The sequence below is a fragment of the Anolis carolinensis genome, chromosome 5, assembly GCF_035594765.1.
Source record: "Anolis carolinensis isolate JA03-04 chromosome 5, rAnoCar3.1.pri, whole genome shotgun sequence".
Lineage (NCBI taxonomy): Eukaryota > Metazoa > Chordata > Lepidosauria > Squamata > Dactyloidae > Anolis > Anolis carolinensis.
Window position 1 is genome coordinate 65,550,839 of NC_085845.1, and position 23,702 is coordinate 65,574,540.

Below are 23,702 nucleotides of genomic sequence, written 5' to 3' on the forward strand. Positions count from 1 at the left end.
TTTGCAAAGGCATGATTCTATGCAACTATGAGTTTCAAATATGACGCTATGTTAGTTTAATATGACACTATGTTAGCCGCCTTGATTCCCTCTGGGATTGAGAAAGGCGAGATAGAAATCAAGTAAGCAAGTAAATAAATATGATAAATTCTACCAAATAACCCAGCTGGACTCCACATATCCTTACGCCAACATGAATTTTGTTTACCATATTTTTTAATTTCCAGAGATCCATTATTACAGAGTGGGCTGAATTTCAAAGCTGTATATTTCACGATGGCAACAGCCTGTTTCCTAAGATTGTCAATACCAATCATGAATGTTTTTGGGCCAAAACGCTATTGAAATGCATGCTGCACCGCAATTACGGATCCAGTCTGACCTAAACTGGAGAACACAAAACACCTTATGTTGCAGGGTCACCATCTTGCGAATGACTAAGGGTGGTTTCTGGTTGCAGAGATATAGCAATTTCAAATCAAATCCGTCTTTTTGAAATACTCAGCATATTATAGTATTCAAAACATTCTGATTTATGTTATGGGGAACAGGGGAGGATAAAAAAGAATGGATAGAACCACTCATCTGGAACTAAACTTTTTCTGGTAGAAGTAATATTTTGCATCCAGCCCTCTATCAGTATATAATAAGACTGTGGAAATATAAAATTGGTGCAGAATATGATGATAGTAAAAATAAAGCTTAATGCGCTTAGTTCTGAGGACATTCCAACACTGTCTAATAGGAGTGGAGAGGAACCTGCAAGTTCTCTGGAGTACATTGTGTTAGTAACAGTAATGACAACTTCTATATATATGTTACAAACACAAAAGAAAACAGAGTGCAATTAGCAACACCTGCAAATAAAATACCTCAGTTGAGGCATATAGGCAATGCTAGAATTTTGAGAGCAGTACTTACAGCAGGACAATCACATAATCTGACAAAGCAAGGAAAAGGTGGCAGACTGAAATTCAATCTGGATTCTAAATGTTTTTATCTTTTCCATAGTGTTTAACAGCTAATTCCCTGGCTATTACTGTTTCATTTTCAATTTTTCCCCTAAACCCACTGCAATTGTAGTGTTTAATAGAGATGTGCTGGCCGGCATGTCTACATTTTCCCTGTTGCAACAAAGCACATCTTTGTGATTATTAACAATATTGCTTTCCAATGTAATAAAGAACTGGAATGAAAACAAATAGCTGGTCTTTTGTAGTTTAAAGAATTAAGATTTCCCTTAGGCCAGTTTTCCATTAAAACTCCCTACATATACATAAGAAGCAGTGTGGTTCAATAAACAACTTGGTGTTTAAAGCACCATTAGAAGAGAATAGCTCAAAGGACCACCTTTCTTTAAATTGGGGGGATGGGATTTTTGAGGGGCTTCTTAATATGTGTTTATCCTGAATACAAATAGAGACGCTAATTGAAAATGTGGTAGGAAAGAAATTAAACATTCAAAAACCAATAGAAGTACTCTTTGGAAACTGGAATTCAAAGTTTGCAGTCCAATTGAATCCAATGCTTTGCTGTGCACTCAGCTACATATATTTATGGCTTGCATATTGTTAGATATGTATTGCTTACCAGTACAATAAGCATACATATCCTGCATTAGTCTTAAAGGGGAAGGGGAGTAATAATTTTATTATTATTATTAATATTATTGACACAAAGACGTAGTATAACACAGCAAACGAGATATATATGCTGGGTTTCGTATTACATAATCACAAGTCAAACTATTATTATTATTATTATTATTATTATTATTATTATTATTATTATTATTATTATTCTAGCTTTGCAGTACTAAGAGCAGTTTTTTCCATTGTACAAGATTGCATATCAAGTGCACTACAGGATTTAAAAGATTTTTCCCAGTAGATATATTTGTACATAGGGGATAAGATCTGATGAGAATATATTGGGAAAAGACCACTGGAGTGGCACCAGGTTCTCCTGCTCATGATTAAGTTGCACACATTCTTTTGAAAACAATGGGGACAAGTGGTGATGGCAAGAGATTGATGCCCTTACTATGTTTGTGTTAGCAGTCTCGTATGTCAAGTAACCCTTTCTTCTGTACCAGTCAAACTCACTTCTTCACTAATCTTCATACAATGGCAGAGACCATTGTGGAAGAAACAGCAGATTTGAGCTTTGCTTACACATTCCTGTGAAAGTGTAGAGAATTAAGTTCATGGTGATGATATGGACATACACATGTCCCCATACTCCCAATAGCACCAGTGACCTTCACATATTGAGTATGATAAAATCATGTTCAATTAACAAGTTATAGAGTTCCCATAACTGGGAACCCTCTTTTCTCAGGATGAATGCAACCCACTGCCAATTTTGTGCTTAATGTGTGAAGGTCTCTGACACTACGCACATGCCCACTTCTCTACCGTTCTCCACATATTTAGATATTTTCCCTAAGAGAGAAGGACAGAAATCATTGGGTTGAGATTGCAGAGTTTTAGCTAAAAGGAAACAAGGCTTAAGCCCTTTCCACACAGCTGAATAAAATCCCACATTTTCTGCTTTGAATTGGAATATATGGCAGTGTGGACACAGATAACCCAGTTCAAAGCAAATATTGTATGATTTTCTGCCTTGATATTCTGGGTTATATGGCTGTGTAGAAGCGCCCTAAGAGAAACATATAAAAGGAAAGGGTTGTGTGGCAGTGGAATAAGACTGCCCTGGGAGATAGATCATGGGTTCTTCATTGATAGAAGTGATTAGTTAGAGCCTGGATAGCCACTTATTATTACATACCCCATTTATATGCCCTACATTGAGTAGCAGTTTAAGCCGATAACATCCAAAGTCACCTTTGAGTCTATGATTCTCAGTTTCTTGTGTTCATTCCACGTTGCAATTGCTTCTTTCTGTTTCACCTATTTATATGCAATCAGCTAGTTTCTATCCTGATGCTTTGTTGATGGTTAACTTTGGATTAGCTTTGCATAAAGTGCAAAATATGCATTTTAAATCTCACTTTGACTGCCTCCATTTCTGTAATAGCAGATATAAAGTTATGTGCTCAGTGTTCACATTCATTTTAACAGAGGGATTCAACCTGTGTTTATATTTCATTGATTGCATATAGACTGAAAAACCTCTGAAATGGAATATATATTTGCATATATTCTCAGTCTGTTTACTGAAAGGTCTCTGTTTCAACATTTACTGAATCTGGCTAATTTATTAGGATTTTGAGAACTTCTATACTATGATAGAATAAATTAAATTATATTCTCTCTTTAAAACAACTATACACCACAGACTAAAATGTGCTGAAATTTTACAAAAATCAATAGAACTAAATACATAATTATATGCTCAACTTTATGTGTGGGGGACCTTTTTGATTATAACTTGCTGCCCAACTTTGTGTTATTGAGAGGTTCTTTGTAGTATACTCATGTTTTTTGCAATTTAGCTGACACATACTATGGGCAAATGAAATAACACGGATAGAAACACTATAAAATGGATGCTTCACCAGCTACTGTCCCATTAAATGTTTTTAGCTCAATGAAATTAGCAAATTATGTTGATGGAGGGATGTATTATATCCAACAGTTGTGGTAGGGTTTCAGTTTTGAAGGCATCATATTTTTTCTTTCCATATAAAAGATTATTGTTTGGGTAATTTACACTGCAGATTAGAAAGTTGCATTAGAATTTTGCTGCATTCTGATTTGTCAACACCCCTTTTAAAGGAAATGTGCTGCATTAAGTATGGGTGGGTAAGACCATCTGTTTATAGAACTTGCCTACAGCGAGATCACTTAAGCCATGAGAGACATTATAGCTGTTTAATTGTTATAGTGTGGAAACAATTATAATTCTGTCAAAAATTAATATTTATACTGTATACATATGCATGTGGTTAAATATAAGTGTTGTCAGTGTCATTAAGCAGCCAGAGAAAAGATGGATTAAACATTTGTGCTCTTTTTACCTGGCTAGAAAATATGTATCTGCCAGGTAGGATAACAGGGCTAGATTAGTAGAGGGATTCTTGAAGGTTATGCCTTCAAATAGGACTATTTCATGTTACAGAGACTGTATGATAGTGTAGACTATAGACAAAATTGTATTTGTATACCATAGTATGTAAATATTACCAAGAAAAAAATAAGAACTATGAACAATTGCTGCCTAAGGACTAGTGAGATGACATATATCATCATCATTTTGTTTGTTTGTTTGTTTGTTTGTTTGTTTAGCTTCATCATTTTATACGTAGTGGCTTCTCTTCCTCTGAGGCCAGGTCAATGGTAATTGGGATGGAGGGGAGAGGGCCATTCATCTGGTTCTGGGCCTAGGCAGGATGGAGCCATGTCTCCCTTTTCAGAGCTTTAGGAGCATTTGTTCTTTAAAGAGTTATATTCCTCTGTATGTTAATATAAAACAGAAGTGGACATGTTGTGACCATATAGATCAGTGGTTCTCAACCTGGAGTCCCCAGATGTTTTTGGCCTACACTTCCCAGAAATCCCATCCAGTTTTTCAGCTGTTAGGAGTTGAAGGCCACAAACATCTGGGGACCACAGGTTGAGAACCACTGATATAGATGTTGTTAGATGACACCTCCCATCATCTCTCATTGACTGTGCTGGGTAAGTCTACAAGGCATTGAAGCTTAACAACATCTGGAGGTCCATAAATTATGAAATAACTGACATGCATGGTTTCTCATGGGATACTGAAATAGTATGTAGTTTGCCCTTTTATAATGATAGTGAACAATTAATGAACAAAGCAATTATACCATTTACTGTTACTTTTCATTGGCATATCAATAGAATCTAATCCTATTTAAAAGTTGCAACAGTAACAAAGGATTTTACCAGACACAAATTGAGAATATAGGACTTTTAAAAGTAGTGAAAAAAAGTAGTTCTCAAAGCTTAAAATTGCATACTTGCTGTGAACACATTGAGGCTAAGAGTAGCTGTTGCACAGGAAATTGATAGATATATGAGAGGACAGCATATTTAAAATATAAGGCTAGTCTGGCACACTACAAAATATGAAAGAAAAAGTGCAATCTATTACAATTGTAGGTCCAAATTCAGAATAATTCTTACTGCTGCAGAATTAGAAAGTGGAGAGTAAGCAGTCTTTGTAAAAAAAACAAAAACAAAACTAAAGCATACTGTCAGCGTTGAACTTTGAACAAGTCAGATAAGTTTGTGTTTTGGAATACAACTCCCAGATGCTCCATTCATTGTAGCATTTTGACTGAAGAATTCTGAGAGCTGTAGTCAAAGAAGTATTTTTTTCTTTTTAAGTTTTTTAGTCACACTCATTACACATGCAGATACCCTCACGTCAGAACAACATATTTTATGTATGGCCAAGACCCAAAAATAATATATTGAGTAGCTCTGTATTTAACCAAAACAATACGTTTGAGAACCACATATGTGGGGCTGATCGGGGTAAATTATAGGGGTGATAAGGAAATATGATGATTTTATTCAGTTTTATCATATTTATTTATTTACAATTTATTACTGGCATCCCCTCTCTATCTCTTGATAATGTCCCAAACCACACTTATCAAAAGGATACTACAAATAAAAGGTAAGGTAGTTACTACTTTTTCCTAATGTTTTATTAAGTGCAAGTTCAGAAAATTAGCAGAAATGACTATGCTGGGCTATCTCCTTAACAGTCATAGTAATACCCCTGGCTACACTAATCCAGCATCATTCACCAAGTTGGTATGTATCATCCTATGCACTTACTAATTAGCAGTAAAAGCCAGTCAGAGGGTAATCTTTGTGCCTTCTACTTGTTGTTTTTTTTAATCTATTAAATATATTTTCCTTTTTCTTCGTGTACTCTGTGAATGCACACTAATGGAGAACGCTGCGCCTGCGCAGGCTCCAACGGATACTCTTCCAAGCTAAAGTTTGAAGTTTGGCGGTAACCCCACCCCTCTCCCCAGAGGGTGTAAAGGGCACCCTCCGCGCTCGCTCTCCAGTTCCTTTTTTTCTGCCGCAAAGCTCACTTCGGACTCTTCGTTCTTATGTCGACCACACGTTTTAAGCGGTGCACTCAATGTGCCGCTAAGATTCCAGATTCCGACGGTCACGCTAAGTGCCTTTTCTGCCTCGGCGAAAGTCACGTCGTTGGTACCTGCCGTTTTTGCCTGGCCTTTACAGCTCAGGCCCGAAGAAATAGGGCTGCGAGACTCCGGGCAGCTCTCTACGAAAAGACTCTTGCTCCTGAGGCTTCTACTTCCACCCCGGCCTCGATGGCGTCCAGGCCTACTCCGTCAGTATCATCCAAGGCCTCGAAAACTTCGAGAGCAAAACTGGCCAAACCGCCCTGCACGGTGACTACAGCCACGGTTTCGACCCGGTCGGGCAAAATGGGCCCTTCATCGACTTCGAGTTCGGTAACTTCGGCCATTTCCACTCGATCCTGCCTAGCTTCGCCGCCATCTTCTTCCGCCATGAAGATTGCCTTTAAGAGGGCCCAGGAGGAATCCAGACGAGCCCAGTCTGACTCGGCAGCCGTGTGCCCCATTCCTCCGACACCGGGAAAATCGCTAAGGGTCGCGTCGAAGCAACCTCCAGCATAGAAACGAATGATCCAGAGGTCGTCCTCCTCAGCTTCTTCGAAGAAGGACGTCCCCTCCTCTGTGGCCTCCTCCAGGAGATCCTCCCCTATCCAACCAGCGCAACGCCTCTGCTCTTCTTCTCCTCATGGTCAGTCCTCGGATGCGGATGCTCAAGCCTCTCCCGACCGGTCGGTCAGGACAGTTATCAAGGCTCCCCAGCCAGCGCCGTCACGCCTTCCTGCTCGACAAGAGCTTTTTCCCCCGGCTCAGACACCTGAGAGGGGTAGACAGATGACGCGCTTAGCCCGTGCCGCCCAGGCTTCTGCGTCCAAGGGCGTTCGTCCACAGCCGGCTCCTACTGCTCTCGAGGTGATACCTCAACAGGACTCTGCGCTTGTATCTCCTCCCCGGTCCCCTCAAGGGCCCGAGGAGGATGACCCCGATATCGAACACCCCGAGTCGATCCTCTCCGCCTCCGTGGTCTCTCTCGGTCTCGACTTCTCCCCGCCTCACGACGCCTACGAGGTCAACCCACCTTCTCCGATGGATAATATCCGGGCCTTCTCCGACCAGATGGTCAGAATGGCAGACGCTCTGGGGATGGAAATTAAGCAAACCTCAAAAGCCGTTACCGACCCCGTCTTCAAGAGGGTCCAGGCTCAAGCCCCGCAGGCCACCTTGCTGCCTTTTCTTACATACCTCCTGGACGTAATCCAGGCATCTTGGAAGACTCCATCTTCGATACCTCCAACCTCTAAGAAAATAGAGGCCTGGTACTGAACCGATGATGAAGCCCTGGAATGGCTCAAACATCACCCTGATCCAAACTCCATGGTGGTAAAGGCCTCCCAATCGTCGGGTCGACAGTCCAACTCCCCTGCCGACAGGGAGGGCAAAAGATTCGATGCCATAGGCCGCAAGCTCTACTCTGGCGCTCTCCTCCTTTGCCGCATGGCGAACTACGGAGCCTGTATGGGCGCTTATCAACAGATCCTCTGGGAAAAAGCCCAACCTTTCTTCGCCAAACTTTCTGACGAGGACCAGTCAGTTCTCTCAACTCTCCAGCAGGAGGCGGACTCCCTTGCACACCACCAAATCCAAATGGCTAAGCACACTGGCGTTACCACCGGAAAGATGATTGCCCACGCAGTTGCGATCAGGCGGCATGCATGGCTTCGGTCCTCAGGACTCTCTTCCTCCTCTCGACAAGTGATCGAAGACCTTCCCTTCGACACTCGGTCTTTTCAACTCTGGTACTGATGACAAACTGAAGTCCAATCATGACTTCAAGATCCTCGCAGCAAAGTGCGGGACCGATCAACTTCAGGCTCAGCGGACCCGATGGTTCCCGCAACGATACCGTCGCTACCCTCAGCCTTTTCGTCACCAACCGTTTCGACGCTCGTCGAGCTCGAGTCACCACAGTCATCAGCAACAACCTCGCCGCCAGCACCAGGTCCCGAAAGGCCGGGGCAAGGGTGCTACAGCTATGCCACAACCCCAACGACGGGCCTGACGCCCACTGTCTCGGGGCCTTTTCTACCTTCACTACTACTGCCATGCCTTTCCTAGGCTCCGACCAGAACTTTCCTCTCTGCTCTTTCCGCGATCGCCTAGCTCCTTTCTACCACGAATGGGAGTCTATCACCTCAGATGCCTGGGTTCTCCACATTGTCAGAGACGGCTATGCCTTGGAATTCGAAACTTTGCCCCCCACGGGTTACATCCTCCACACCGACCCTTCGCCGGAAATATGCTCCGAGGTCGACTCCCTTCTGATGAAGGGCGCAATCCAGCCTTCTTCCGAGCAGGACACTCGAGGTTTCTTCTCGAGATACTTTACGGTTCCCAAAAGGGGCGGAGGTCTTCGGCCCATCCTCAACCTGCGAGCCTTAAACCTCTTCATTCTGCCTTCAAAATTTCGAATGGTCTCGGTGGCCTCCATTCTCCCAATGCTTCGACACGGAGACTTCTTTGCCTCTATAGACTTAGGCGATGCGTATTTCCACGTCTCGGTGCGCCGATCTCACAGGCGCTTCCTCTCCTTCAAGCTCCTGGGACAGTCTTACCAGTTCACAGTTCTCCCTTTCGGCCTCATCACTGCCCCAAGGGTCTTCACGAAGGTGGTCGCCGTGGTGGCAGCGCACCTAAGGAAACAGGGCATAATGGTCTTTCCTTATCTGGACGATTGGATGATTGTCGCGTCCGACCCCTCATCCCTTCAAAACCACATCTCTCAAGCTCTTTCTCTTCTACAACGGCTGGGCCTCCAGTTGAATGTCGCAAAGTCCCAACTCCTCCCGGCCACAGAAATCCGCTTCATCGAAGCTCTCTTCAACTCCATCGCGGAAACCACCTCCTTACCGAAGGACAGGTTCCTAGCCCTTCAACAACACCTTTCTCTCCTCCTCCGCAACCGCAGGATCCGAGCACACTCTGTCCAGGTTCTTCTGGGTCACATGGCCTCCACGGTCATGGTTACTCCTTTCGCCAGACTACGTCTGTCAGACCCCTGGCTGCTGGGCACCAATAACCGTACACGGAGGCCAATCTCTATCTAATATCTTTATTAAGGAAATATTAAAAAGCAATAAAAACTAGTGAAGAATATAGTTCAGGAGCAGACCTTTCAAATGAGGTCAAATATAGTCCAAAATGTATTGTCCAATAAATGATATTAGAGTTCAAAGTTTTAATCCACTTGACCGAAACACACACTTTTGCCAAGCAATAGTGTGGGGAAATGTCAGAGTCTTAGAGTCCAATGAAGCTTGACAACAAGGCTGGAAATAAACTTGGTTCTTGGCTAGGTCCGTGACTAGAAGCAAGGCAAAACGTGAAGCATGGAGCAGGGTCCGTGGTTAAACAGAAAGGCAAGGCAAAGGCTTGAAAGCTTGATCCGGGAAGCAAGGAACTGGGGTTACGAAGTCCACACACAATCTCTCTCCTGAAGCTGATCAATTGACTCCGCAAAGAATCTCCCGCGCCAAACACCTATATTGGGTCTCGTTTTCCCGCCAACAAGTCTCTTTCCCTAGAGAACAAGAAGCAAAACCCAACTCTGTCCAGATGCAAGACTCCTTAGAATTTCCCAAGGGAAGCAGGTCTAATCAGTCTGTTGTTTGGCAGCGATCCGTAAACTCCTCCGTTGGGCCTCTCTAACTCCTCTGTCTCTAGAATAAGATTCCTTCCTGGGAAACGGAGGGGAGTTCTGCCCAAGGCCTGTTTTACTGAATTCTTGAGGGCAAACATCAACATCCGGCAGGTGAAGAGACTCCAGCTCTTGTTGAACCGGCGAAAACCCCATGTTTTCATCTTCATCTGCCACAATAGTACTAGGAACAGGACTACAAGGCCCATGAGGCATCACAACGTCTCAGACCTCTCCAAAGATGGTTTATAGACTCTTTCAAACCCCATCGGCATCCGAGCTCAATGTTTCTCACGGTACCGAACCAGGTTCGCCTCTCCCTTCGTTGGTGGCAGGACCCAGCGAACGTCTGTGTGGGACTTCCCTTCCATCCCTCCCTTCCGTCAGTCACTATCACGACCGACGCCTCCAATTTTGCGTGGGGAGCCCACATGTCAAACCTCACTGTCAGGGACCTTTGGTCCATCCAAGAGAAGTCTCACCACACAAACTTTCTAGAACTGTTATCAATCTTCAAAGCTCTCCAGGCGTTTGCTCGCTTTCTTCCCCACAAGACTGTTCTGATCCAAACGGACAACGTAGTAGCTATGTACTACATCAACAAACAAGGGGGTACGGGCTCGAGGAAACTGATGGCTCTCTCAATGGACATTTGGCTATGGTGCATAGCGAGACACATAACCCTGTCGGCGGTTCACCTTCCGGGTGCTCAAAACACGCTAACAGACTCTCTAAGCAGAATAACGACCTCCCCCCACGAGTGGCGTCTCGATCCCGAAATCCTGAAATCCGTCTTCGACGATTGGGGCTGGCCAGCTCTAGACCTTTTTGCCTCCCCCTCGAACGCTCAACTTCCTCGCTTCTGAGCGAGACTACCTCCAAACTCGACTCCGGGCTGCCTCGGAGACGCGTTTCTCCTCGACTGGACTCTCGAGCCCGTCTATCTTTTTCCTCCCTTCCCTCTCATCTCGAGGGTAATAGAGAGACTCTATGTAACGCCGACATCGTACATCCTGATCGCCCCTGCATGGCCACGCCAGCCGTGGTACCCAACTCTACTCCGGATGTGTGCGGATCCTCCCCGCACTCTCCCAACTCTCCCTCATCTACTATCTTCACAGAGGGGACAGGTCCTCCACCCCGACGTCCCGTCCCTACACCTAACTGCCTGGAGGATACTTCCTTAAATTTTCTCAACCCAGACCTGCAGGCGATCCTTCGTGCCGCCCATAAGCCGGCCACGTCAAAGGCCTATGCTTACAAACTTGCAAAATTCCAAACCTTCCTTCGGGACCGACACGTCGATCCCTCCTCTACTTCGATCCCGCGGGTCCTGGACTTCCTACTTTCTCTTGCGGATCGTCAACTCTCTCTGGCCTCGATAAAATCCTATCTCGCTGCTCTCTCCTGGCATTTCCAACGTCAAGGACAACCCTCTCTCTTTTCTAACAACCTCATTAAGACCTTTCTTCGAGGTTACAACAACCTCCACCCTCCAGATCAACCTCCAACTCCCGGATGGAGCCTTGAACTCGTCCTTTCTCAACTAGCTTCAACTCCCTTCGAACTATGGCCTCCGCCGACCTTCACCTTCTCTCTTGGAAGACTGCCTTCCTAGTCGCTATCACCTCTGCGTGCAGGCCTTCGGAACTGGCTGCTCTTCGGGTGGACGAACCCTACCTCCGTTTCCACCACGACAGGGCTGTTCTTCGCCCGGACATCACCTTCCTACCTAAGTTGGTCTCTGCTTTTCACCTTAACCAGGACATAATACTCCCTGCTTTCTTTCCTAATCCTTCTTCTTCTCTGGAGCGGAGACTTCATCTCCTGGATGTCAGGAGAGCCCTCCTTTTCTACAAGGACAGGACTAAGGACATACGTAAGTCACCTAGACTGTTTGTGGCTTATGCTACCCATAAGCTGGGCGAACCACTTTCTTCTCAAAGACTCTCACACTGGATTGCTCAGGCTATCGAACCCGCTTACCAGCTGGCTAAACGCCAACCCCCCCCCCCTTGATCCGCCCTAGATCAACGAGGGGCCTTTCCACTTCTACTGCCTTCCTGAGGGGTGTCCCTCTCGACTCCATCTGTCGAGCGGCTATCTGGTCCACTCCATCCACCTTTGTTTCACACTACAGGATGGACTCAAAGAACCTCAGGGACTCGGCCTTCGCCAGGTCTATCCTTTCCTCCTGCCTTTCCTAACGTTACTTGCCTTACTCACAGCCAGTTTTTGCTGTTCTTTTCTTACAAGTTCACCGATGTCATTCAGCCTTTATTTTACATGATATGTTCATGGGTTCATTAACGTAGTGCTTGTGTACTATACTTACCCACTGCACTGAAATGTATTTCCTGAATACCTCTACCTCTGTTTCAGGGAATCGGTCTATACTTACCTCTGTAATTCTTACAGACTATTGCTCACATACAATGTTGTGATTGTGTTCTGGATCCTATTAACTAGTATCAGTTTTTGCACTATATGCTGTTGCATTGTTTTTCACTATTGCACTTGCTTTTGCACCTTGTGCTCAATAAATGTGTTGTTTGGACACTAAACTCGTTATCGGGTTTGCTATCCCACCTACCTACACCTCAGCTTGCTAGTCTCCATTAGTGTGCATTCACAGAGTACACGAAGAAAAAGGACAGGTTGCTTACCTGTAACCGTGTTTCTTCGAGTGTACTCTGTGAATTCACACAATCCCGCCCTTCCTTCCCCACATGCAAACCTCTCCCTTTCTCGTCGCCTTTGTGGCGTAGGAACTGGAGAGCGAGCGCGGAGGGCGCCCTTTATACCCTCTGGGGAGAGGGGCAGGGTTACCGCCAAATTTCAAACTTTAGCTTGGAAGAGTATCCGTTGGAGCCTGCGCAGGCGCAGCGTTCTCCATTAGTGTGAATTCACAGAGTACACTCGAAGAAACACGGTTACAGGTAAGCAACCTGTCCTTCTTTTTAATAAGTAAATTATCCATCTTTAAAAATATTTAATGCATATATTCTTTAACTTGTTTTCCCAGTGGTATAACATTAAAGAGGTTATAATAATCTGCTTTATTCAAGGACCATTTTATGTTAATTTTAATACTTGCAAGTGGATTTTCCAGTTTCTTGGATACATGTAGCAGTACACATAAATTGTATATTGAATAACCTGAGCTTGCAAGGTGTAACAGCATTATGTGTTCTGAAAGTGGAGAAAATGAATACTACTACATTGTTACTCACTTGCAACAATTATTTAGATATAGTTGCTATCAAGCAATGGGCATGTTGGATCGCACTAATATAGATAGCTCTAGGGAGGTTAAAGTACCTCTTCTTTCCTAATCCATCAAATTATGTTTCACGATTTATAGAATGGTACTGATTTACAAGGGGTGAGGGCGATTTCTTTTGAATAAGTACCAGCAATCAATCCAGTGATGCCAACAAAGCAGCTTATGTTGGTTTTCAGTTTTCTTACAATGCCAGCCGCCCCCCCCCCCCCCAAAAAAAATTCCTCAGCAATTTTACAGTACACCTACTTTAGAATTGTCCAGGGAACCATATTTATATTCCGCTAAATAGCCAGCAGGGCTTTTTTTTGTAATAATGGGTCAATTATTGCAGACTTGACCTGACATTTGCTCTGGCAGTCTTCTTAAAAAGCTATACAGGAATAGGATAGTTAGTATTTTTTTTCTTTTTTATTGTACCCCTAGACAAGAAAGATAATGGTAAGTAAAAATACCTCATAAAGAATGTGAATAAACTAATATGAATATGAATTTGCTATACTGTATTGAAATTTTTGTCACTGCTATAATCCTTTATGACAGGGTAATCAGTAATAAAACAGTGCAGTGAGTACCAATTAAGGAACATCAAATCACTGGGCATGCTGTTCATGCTGATTTAAAGAGAAGGTGATTGGAATAATGGATTTAATATATACTTCTTCGCAGACTGTAGCTATTCTGTCATATCTACAGGAGCTAGCATATGAATAATCTAAGGAGAATACTTACTTACATCTCAGATGGAAGACTAATGAAAAGCTCTGCATTTTCAAAAGCCTCCATTAAGACCTCTTGTTAAAAACAGACTAGTAAATGAAAAAAATCCCAGTTGTTCTAACAATTGACTGTAGGAGACATCAAAATGAAGTTTTTGTTAATGTTAATGGATTACCAAAATGGTTAGAAAACCTTTGTGTAATCTTGAGAATTAAGGTGGCTTCCCACTATTCCATCACAGTTTTTATTCCAAAATTCTTAGTAGTAATATATCAGCATGTGAATCAAAAGAACACATCATCTGTTTCAGGGAGATTTGACTAGTTCAAACCAGGTTTGCAGTGTTAAAGGACATTTTCCCCCCTCACATAATATGAAGGTCAAACTGGGTGTTAAGAAAAAACCTGAAGTTTACATTTTTTTTTTTCCCTCCTGCAGCGGGATTTTCTCACAGGTACCTGTTGTGCTTGAGCACCCCACTTGCAAATTAATCCCATATTTATTTTTCCAAAGATCAGTCGTAAAACAAAGCATGTTAGATGAAAGACTTACAGTTATGGACAATTACAAGCTATAACGAGCAAATACATTTCCCTACATGAATAACACCTCATCTAAGCATGTGCTAAACATTTTGTCTGCTTGGACTCCAAAAACCCTACATTTTGATATTAAGTTGTGATTCTATTCTGGGAGGTATGGTATGAAGTGAAGAAGTAGAAGATCCATAATACTGAGTTTGCCTGCTGCTTCTCAACTCCTCATCCAACTTCCCACAAGATTTTCTTTTCTTCTAGAGTTCCAAAATCCCATAAATTTGGGGTCATTTTGTGTCTTCCACTCTTAGATTCTTCTCCTGGGTTTATTGTTAGTTATTTAATTGAAATAATGGTCTTAGCAGACTCATGTGGTAGCCTATATCCTTTTATCTCAGTTTCACACTAAGATTTTAGAAATAAAGGCTTAATTAAATGCACTCTGCATGAAAGGTATTTAATACAGTTGTTACAGCAGGATGCTACAACCTTTCTGAAAGCAGTACATCAGAATTTTTCACCAGTGCTGCATCACCGGTCTTCTGGGCTAAATTCGAACTGATTGTCTCATATAAAGCCATAAATAGATTTAAGAGTAAATTTGCCCAAGGTTACCCAGTGAATTAAATGACACAGTGTGTATATGTGCCTTCAAGTCATCTGTTGAACTAAGACAACCCCTGTGAATTTCATAAGATTTTCTTAGGAAAGGAATACTCAGGGGTGATTTTGCCAGTTCTTTCCTCTGAAACATGGCCTACATTTGATATTCACTGAAAGTCTCCTGTTCAAACACTAACCAGGGCTGATCCAGATTAGCTTCTGCTATCAGACAGAATCTAGTGCTTTTAGGATATTCAGGCTGGCATTCCCAATCCCAATCTTAACTCTCTGACCACTATATAGCAGTGACTCTTACATTGTAAAGTGGACTGTTGTCAAGGTAATGGGAATGAGGGTTACTGTAATAATGGAAATTTGCCACATTTTTGCTGTTACTTTTATTTATTCCAGGACATTTATACTGTCATTCCAATTAAACTACATAATAAAACTATCAAATAATCTTAACTAAACAATCATCCACAGTAAGTAATTGGAAGATAAGGTCCATGGCATGTACTGTATGCTATATAATTTTCAGTAACAAACATTTTCCAATTAGTATTTAATACACCCATGCAGTCTTTGCATAAAATCAGGGCTGACTCTTACATGACCCATGGTAAAGCCTTGCCTCAGGCAGCAGAGTGGGTAGAGTGCAAATTGTACTTCTTCATTGTTGAAAGGATGTCCTACTGTCTGAAAGAGGTGCCATGACAGCTGTTTAAGATAATCCTTCTAGTACTGGTCCCCTGCTGTCTCAAGTGCTAGGGTGGAGTAGGTGGTGTGGTGGGTCACCCCAGACATCTCACCCACTTTCTTACACTTGACCAGGACTGGAGGGGGCTCTTTTTAAAGCCACCAAGATCCAAAGACCTTCCTTTGAGGGATCTTTCCTCAAATCAAGGTATTCTGGGAATAGCTTTATTCACACAGGAATTATCTGCACAGCTACCGTTCCCATAATCCTTTTGTACTTTTCCTGTAATGCAGCACTTATAGGAACAGCCTTTCAGAAGAAGTTATCTAGATTTCAGCAGCATAAGATCTATAGATTCAGGAAGATAGGGATAGCAAATGTTACATGTCTTTCTATTTCTGGTGATGGGATTTGTTACTCTGTCATTGCATTAAAGGTAATTGGCCTTAATCAAAACCATTTTTATTTTCTTAGTTTTGTGTTACAGTGGTATTACGAGTATATATTCTGTTACCTTAGTTCATTTTGAAATTTAAAGCCATCCATTAGTTCAGAGTTTCTCAAACTGTACTCCTCCAGATGTTTTGGACTTCAGCTCCCACGCTCCCTAACAGCTGGTAATCTGACTGAGAATTTTGGGAGCTGAAGTCCAAAACACCTGGAGGAACAGAGTTTGAGAAACACAGCATTGGCTTATTCCACCTTTTTGAAGTATTGTTGCTGTCAGTATGAATAATATAGTTTGGTATTTTGCATAATTGGCAAGTATATTGTATAAATTGACAGTTCTCACAACAGAAATAAATTACAGTAGACAACAGGAAAAAAGAAATAAAAAATCCTGGATCACCTACATTCAGCTGACAAGAAGCTAAATGGTAAGAGATTTAGGATGTATAAAAGGAGATACTTCATAGAGCACACAATTACCTTGCAGAATTTGCTTCCATAGGGTATTATTACAGTGGCCATCATTTCTAGACAGTTTTAAAAGGGGATGAGACATATTGATGGGGAAGAAGACTATGTACAACCTATAGATTTGTCTAACCCAGGAAAGTCTTCAATTCTAAATTGTACATGGCTAGGAAACTTTACCAAATACATGATATTCCACCTTAGACCAAGCTGTAAAACTCACATGCTGTGTGACTTCTCTAAGATCAAAATTATTTTATTACTTTTGTTAGATTTTCCCCTACATAAAAAACAAGGCACAGCTGAAACAAAAGCAATTCGACTTTAAAATGGGTTAAGGATTTGAATGTGAATGTGTTTTTTTAAAACTCTGAGCATTCAGCCACATTATGTCATAGCAATATATTTGCTGGAGAGAAGACCACTTACCATTTGAAAAGTAGTAAATATGCTTATTCTGTGAAATGTAAGACCTCTCTTTTCAACAAATCAGTGCTCTTTCTCTGTGTTATTTGTCTTGCATGACTCGTCTGAAATGTCTATCCTTTTTCTTTTCAATTCTCAAGCTCACTATTTGGATAAGATAGTTAAAGGTACTGTATATTTGCTCTTCCTTGAAATGCTTCCATGTATCTCTGTGTATATTATAGTAGTCATTCCGCTAGACTTGGCAAATGCAACATATCCTTACATGTATTCCATAAATTATACATTTCATTCATATTACTTTCCATGTGCCTCCAGTTAAAAGCGTTAAAGATTTTTACTGTTTTTTGTTACTTGTTAATATTTTTTACTAAGTACTGTGTAAGTTTCAGTATATCCTGTATAGCTGGATTAGCTTTGATGGTATCAAAAAACTGAAGATAGTAATGCATTTGTTGTTTGTGGTTTTTAAGATTCCTGATGTTTGTTGCTGAAAGGAATCTCTGATGTCAAAATAAAAGAAAAATGCCTCAAGAATATATTGAGATAAGCGTATATATATTTCAAACCAGTGTGTTGTTGGCCAGGATCCAACCCTGTCCTGTCATGCATCGATAGAGAGCACTTTAAACTGAGATTCTGAGATTTCCTTCCAGCTACAGTCTCTCATTTCTCATGGAGTGCCTATCTCTAAGGACATTTGATGCTGGGCTTATAAGAGATGCAAGAGAATGTCACTAGAAGATCAAGCCAAAAAGTTGTCATGTTCAAGCACAACACCACATATGGTAGTTTCAGAGCCTGGTCACTAAAGCTGGCAACAACCTGTTCGAATTTATGGGAGCTCACTAAATGTATAAAAATAATGAATGGCTTCAATTAGTGCTCAAAATTTTCTTCAGTTTTCTAAGAAATCTATGTGCAATCAAATAATTAGGCTTTATACAGGGCACTAGTATTGGATGGAAAACACATTCAGCTAATGGCTTCTGGAATAATAAAACCACTAAACAACAAGCATTCCCATATCTTCAGTTGTGATAGAAGTTTGGCAAAGAACTGTGTTTAATTCCCCCAATTATCACCAGTTTTCCCTTCCCAGATTGCCTTTCTTCTATTCCTTATTTGTGCTTTTTCATTAGAGTATGGCAATATTCATGGCAGTATCCAGGCTTTGTATAATTGCTCTTGGTTGCACTCAGTTGCTAGCGGTAGTTTGCCAGAAAGACGCATAAAGCTGTGTGTCTTATGCAACCAAATGAAATAAATGCACTTATTTCATAAATAAAAAGTACATGCATCTTTATAGATGATTGAAATGTGCAGATGTCAAAACATACCCAACAAAATGGGTAACCATATTAGCTCTTAGCCTGGCATAATGACATGATATCCATAACTATAGCATTATATCTTGTCATGAAATGCTACTCTGATTCACTTTCATCTGTAAGTACTAATTTTACTAGAGGCAATGATGCCTATATACATAATGGTTTAATTCCTGCTGCATAGGTGGAGAAAGGAGTATATTAATAATAAATTAAGCATTAGTAGCCAAAAGAAAAAATTATTTCAGCCATGTTGTACACCAACAGCAACAGGGCTACTACTCCCCATAAACAGTAGACAGAAGAAACTTTCTTAGATGGTGGCACAATTTATTTCATGCTGTGTAAAGTTACAAATAACCAATTCGTCCTTTCAAAAATCTGATTTGTAGCCACTGATTATAGTTCTGCTTTTATACGTGATTATGTGAGTGTCTTGCCACAGTCCCAAAGATTACCAGAATTCTGCATACGTATCTATCTGTCTGTATTTAAACTGTCATCATTCTCATACAGATCATGTTGGCTGCATGCCAGGTTTTCATCAGTAGGAAGTGACAGATAATTGTTTTTGATGTACTGTTAGATTAAATAAATAGGTTTTGGATATACTAAATAATTTTAATTGTTTCCCAAATTTTCCCTCCTTGCCCATAAAAGCAGACAAGATAGGATATAAAGGTAACAGTACAAAAGCCTTAGGGAGATTGTCACACACAAAAAATCACTCTCTGCTATTTGTCTTGAAGCACGTCACTACCGTGTTTTTGTTCAGTCTATCAATGTTTTATTGTGGTCCTTATGGTATTTCATTTTGTCCGTCCTCAGTAATCAAAAACGCACAGCTCTTACATTTAGTTCGAAATCCTGTTGGTCCTGTCCCATCCGTATGCAGCCTGAATCCCAATGTTTGTTAGAATAGATGCTAAGCTGCTTCACTATTTCCTGGGCTTTGCTTATTCTGTGAAAAGGAATGTACATTTGGCATAAAGTATAGTAACTGAAACTGACCTATACTTTGTGCAATTTTAATGCACTGTAATTTCACATGAATACATGGCAATTCTGAGACCAGATAAAATTAATGTTCTCTTTTATTGAATGCAGAGGAGCATAATTAAATTGGAATTACAATTGATTAGTTTAAAATTTGCAGGAGCTTAACAAATTCTGTACCATCAAGTGACCAACAATTCATGTACGTCAAATAATTATCTGCTCGATATGCACAAAACACATATTGTTTTACCTAGATGCTGTGCTGTGTGCTATGATTACATTGCCTGCTGCTCTGCTAAAGAAAATGAAAACATAATTTTGTCTGGCCTGCAGGTATGTTAGTGGTTTCTTGGATATATTATCTGCCTGCACAGGTAAGTGGTGTCTCAAGTGTCAGACCAATCAAAGATACCACTTAGTAAAGAATTACAATCCCAGCTAATGTTGCTGTTACTCTCCATGTGCAATTACAGTATTTGTGCTGTTCTGAAGGCCTGTTCCCAGTAAGTGTCCCTGTCTGTATTTTGATTTGATTTAAAATTATTGTTACATTTAAATCACATAGCAGGTTTTTTATCTATTCCAACAGAGGGATGCCCCGGCCTGTGTAACAGCAATGGAAGATGTACTCTAGACCAAAATGGCTGGCATTGTGTTTGTCAGCCTGGATGGAGGGGAGCAGGATGTGATGTCGCCATGGAAACTTTATGTACTGATAGCAAGGACAATGAAGGAGGTAGGAGATGCCGAATGAAATTCCTGCACTGCTAAAAAAGAATTGTAAAATTATCGGCTCCCCAATCAGGTGAAAAAAATACTGCTGTGTGAATGGTGTCGAGTTTTTGCTACCTGTGATGAAATACATGTAGGAATGTGCCACAACATTTATTGCCTTCATTTAGTATGCGATCAACTCCTTAAGGGATGGTTGCAGCAGGCAAAATGTGTATATCAAAATCCATTAGAGAGCATTAGAGTCAAAAGGTAGTATTTTATCTAAGGACAAAAAATACTTCACATTTTCCAAGGATGTATTGTTAGGGACAATCTCACCCTAGTATGTTTAGCAACTTTTCATTGCCTAAAGCTAGCTATGATGCATATTTCTCATGGCTTAAGACAGTAGTAGCATGACATATACTTTTACCCTAATTTTATCACTATCTTCTACCTTTCCTGCATTTTCTTCCAACCTCTATTGTATTTCTGAGACTTTTTTTGTGTCAGGAGCGACTTGAGAAATTGCAAGTCGCTTCTGGTGTGAGAGAATTGGCCGTCTGCAAGGACGTTGCCCAGTGGACGCCTGGATGTTTTTGATGTTTTTACCATCTTTGTGGGAGGCTTCTCTCATGTCCCCGCATGGAGCTGGAGCTGATAGGGGGAGCTCATCCACGCTCTCAACGGGTTGGATTCGAACCTGGCAGCCTTCAGGTCAGCAACCTACCCTTCTCATACCACTTTCCATTTTATTACTATTTTTCTGGTTACCATTGAAGCAAGGGTGGAAATCATATATTCTTGAGGCACAAATCGGGGTAGCTCAAGCCAGTAAAGCCAATGGTCAGAAATCTTTAAATTACAGCCCAGTGTCAGTAGCTCAACATGGTCCCCACCAGTGCTTCAATGGCTTTGAAAATATGTTTATTGGTAATGTCTTTTTTTATGATTTTCTTCACTTTGATTTTGGCTTATTCCACTCCATGGAAGTCTCTTTTTATGTTTATTTTTGTCAACTTCCACTTTTCAACAAGTTTCAATTTCTAGTAATTTCCTCCTCCGTTTTACCTACTTTATCCGAAGCTGCATAGTCCATCAGTTTTCTCATTCTATATACTTTTTTCTGTCTTACAATGCTAAAACTTGTATTTAGCTCAATGGTCACATATCTAGTAGGTCTCAGTCCCTAATATCTCTAGATAAGGCTAGAAAAACTCCTGCCTGAAACCCTGGAGAGCAGCTGCCAGTTATTGAGAATGATACTAAATATAAAATGTGAAGAAAACACTGTGCTCTGAACATTTGAAGGAAGAGCAGGATACAAATATGATAAACAAATCACTCTATCCCATGTTATAAATAATTGCTGATATCACTTTCCAAATTTCTACCAGTTTAATTAGGATGGAAGTCTTTATTCTGTTCCCCTTCCCAACCACATAACTTTTTCATGCTAACAGAAATACTCATTCTTTTATAGATTTGCATTCTTTGTAACTTTCACCCCATCTAGTCTTCTGTTACTACCTAATCTTGCTTTTTAAATAATTGCCTTTTCTTCAAAGATACCTTGCAAAAAATATTTTACCTTAATTTGGTAACTTCTTAGCTAAACTCCTGTGATCTGCTTCCTGGTGATCCATTTGGTGGCAAAGATGAGACATCTTCTCAAACAATCAAACATCCATGCTGAAATTGTTACAGTATAATGTAATAGCCTCATATTTTTAACATCAATTTTTCCAGTTAACAGTGATTTGTACAAGTTATGCATTTGTTTAAGACTTTGCAATGCAAGGGTCTCACTGTTCAGACCTGGAATAATACTTACATACTTCCCCATAAAATATTCCTCATTTTGTGGAAAATGTTGAATATTTGATGTATATTAGAAGAGTTATTTAAGCTTTAGGCTATCTAAACATTCAGCAACAAGCAGATGGAAAACTGTGAGACATGAAATGTAACTAGACTCTCCTGTACCCCAGATGGAATTTAAAAATAAGGGAAAATATAAAACATATGAACACTCTATAAGCACAGAAGTGTCTAATGGCAAAAATATGAATATAAGACACACCAAACAAAATGGCAAAAGATAAATTCTAGACATACCAAAGAAAAGGAACAGAAAACAACAATTTTGCCAAATAACTCGCTCAAGGTCAGAATGTGGGAAGTTACTTCAAATACGAATGAAATAGTGACATGTTAAAGCCGATAAGTGCAGGTAGAAATCATGATTTGGGTCCCAAGACATCATCCTAATACTGCTGACTTGGATATGGCTTACAGTGTGTTTTCATAGACCCAATAAACTAGAACCGATTCATTATAGCGTATGCCAAATCAACCCTGGAATGGATCTGAAAAGCACTCCTCCAGCTGCTGTGGAGGTAGGAGGTAGTCCCGACTGTCGAAATGCATCTGGTGCTGCTGGACACCCACAATTACCATTCCCTCCCATCCTTCATGTAGCAGTCGTATCCGGCTGTGCCATGGGTTCTATCTATAGGCTATCACCTGCAATGATGTCAGCTGGAGGGAGAGAAGGAATCACCACTCATCTCCTCCTTCTGTTCCCCTACCATCTCATCACCTTCACCAGTGTCACTCCATGCAATGGTAAATAGCTAGGACCCATGTTGCAGTCAAAGACTACCATAACACAAAGGGTGGAAGGCGACAGTAGCTGCCATCCTGTGTTCCAGGGCTGCCCCAGCCCAAGAAACATGGGATGACAGTGAGAACAGTTGTGGCTGGGTCTGTTCTAGAACCAGCCCAACAATTCATTCTGGTCCGAAGTGGGGGATAGTCCAATTTCTGAGTCAGAATTTGGACTATCCTTTAAATATGGTTAAGGTGGCCTTGCCCTGCATTTCCTAAATCAGCTCTGTGCACATTTGACTACCACAGAACTGATCCGGGGCCCTCTGACTAAATGGTCAGTGTAGACTTGCCCCAGTTATAGTTTGAGGAGCTCAATATACTCAATTCTTCTTAAAAGTGCAAATTCGTACATCTTAAGTTAAAAGAACTACACAGATGTATAAGTTATATAAATTTCTAGGGTTTTTTGTTATTCTACAACTTAAAAAGATAGAAATTGAACTAACTGTAAATGTAATTGTATAATATAAAATATTTTACATTGAGAAAAGAATTCTCCATATTTATTTATTTACAGTATTGATACATGCAATTTCTTTTAAATAAGTTTCAACCTAGAAAAGCTTATACTGAATATTGTAGGCAGATATTTTATCTCACTCTGTTGAGAATGATCTGGTTGAAATTGCTCAATACAGCAAGCATATTGCTAAACACATAATGCTGCTTTTGTTAATGAAAGGACCATGAAGGAAAAATAAGACCTTTGAGGTTAAACATTATGTATATGAAACAGTAGCTGACTATATTTATTACAGTGGCGAATTCTGAATATGTATGACTATCAAGCAACAATTCAGACATTTATTTTCCATCTAATAGAGAAAGATTTTCTTACCAAAATAATAAATTACATTTCGTTTTCAAGTAAGTGAACCTGCTCAGTATTTTTACATATGTACAAAGAGAGCCCCATAGGAATCAGTTTAAGAACTGTGCCTTTGACTCAAAGCAGATATAATATAGGAAAGGCACCCAAAAACATAGTTTATGTATTATAGCAATATTATTGTTCATATTATGAATTTTGCACAATTTGAATTTCTCTGT

The 23,702-nt window shown here is 40.8% G+C and overlaps 1 protein-coding gene across 25 annotated transcripts in view; it reads left to right on the top strand.

Moving 5' to 3' along the window:
• Nucleotides 1-23,702, top strand: part of tenm3 (teneurin transmembrane protein 3) — a 1,793,546-nt gene that overhangs the window by 1,673,716 nt on the left and 96,128 nt on the right. For 16 of the 25 annotated variants that reach the window (XM_062982692.1, XM_062982693.1, XM_062982691.1 and 13 more), the window contains 3 exons: nucleotides 17,076-17,102; nucleotides 18,927-18,947; nucleotides 19,855-20,001. In XM_062982692.1, coding sequence (XP_062838762.1) covers nucleotides 17,076-17,102; nucleotides 18,927-18,947; nucleotides 19,855-20,001 — 195 coding nt within the window. The remainder of the gene's footprint in view (nucleotides 1-17,075; nucleotides 17,103-18,926; nucleotides 18,948-19,854; nucleotides 20,002-23,702) is intronic. The other 9 variants (XM_062982705.1, XM_062982706.1, XM_062982715.1 and 6 more) reach the window with 3 other exon arrangements.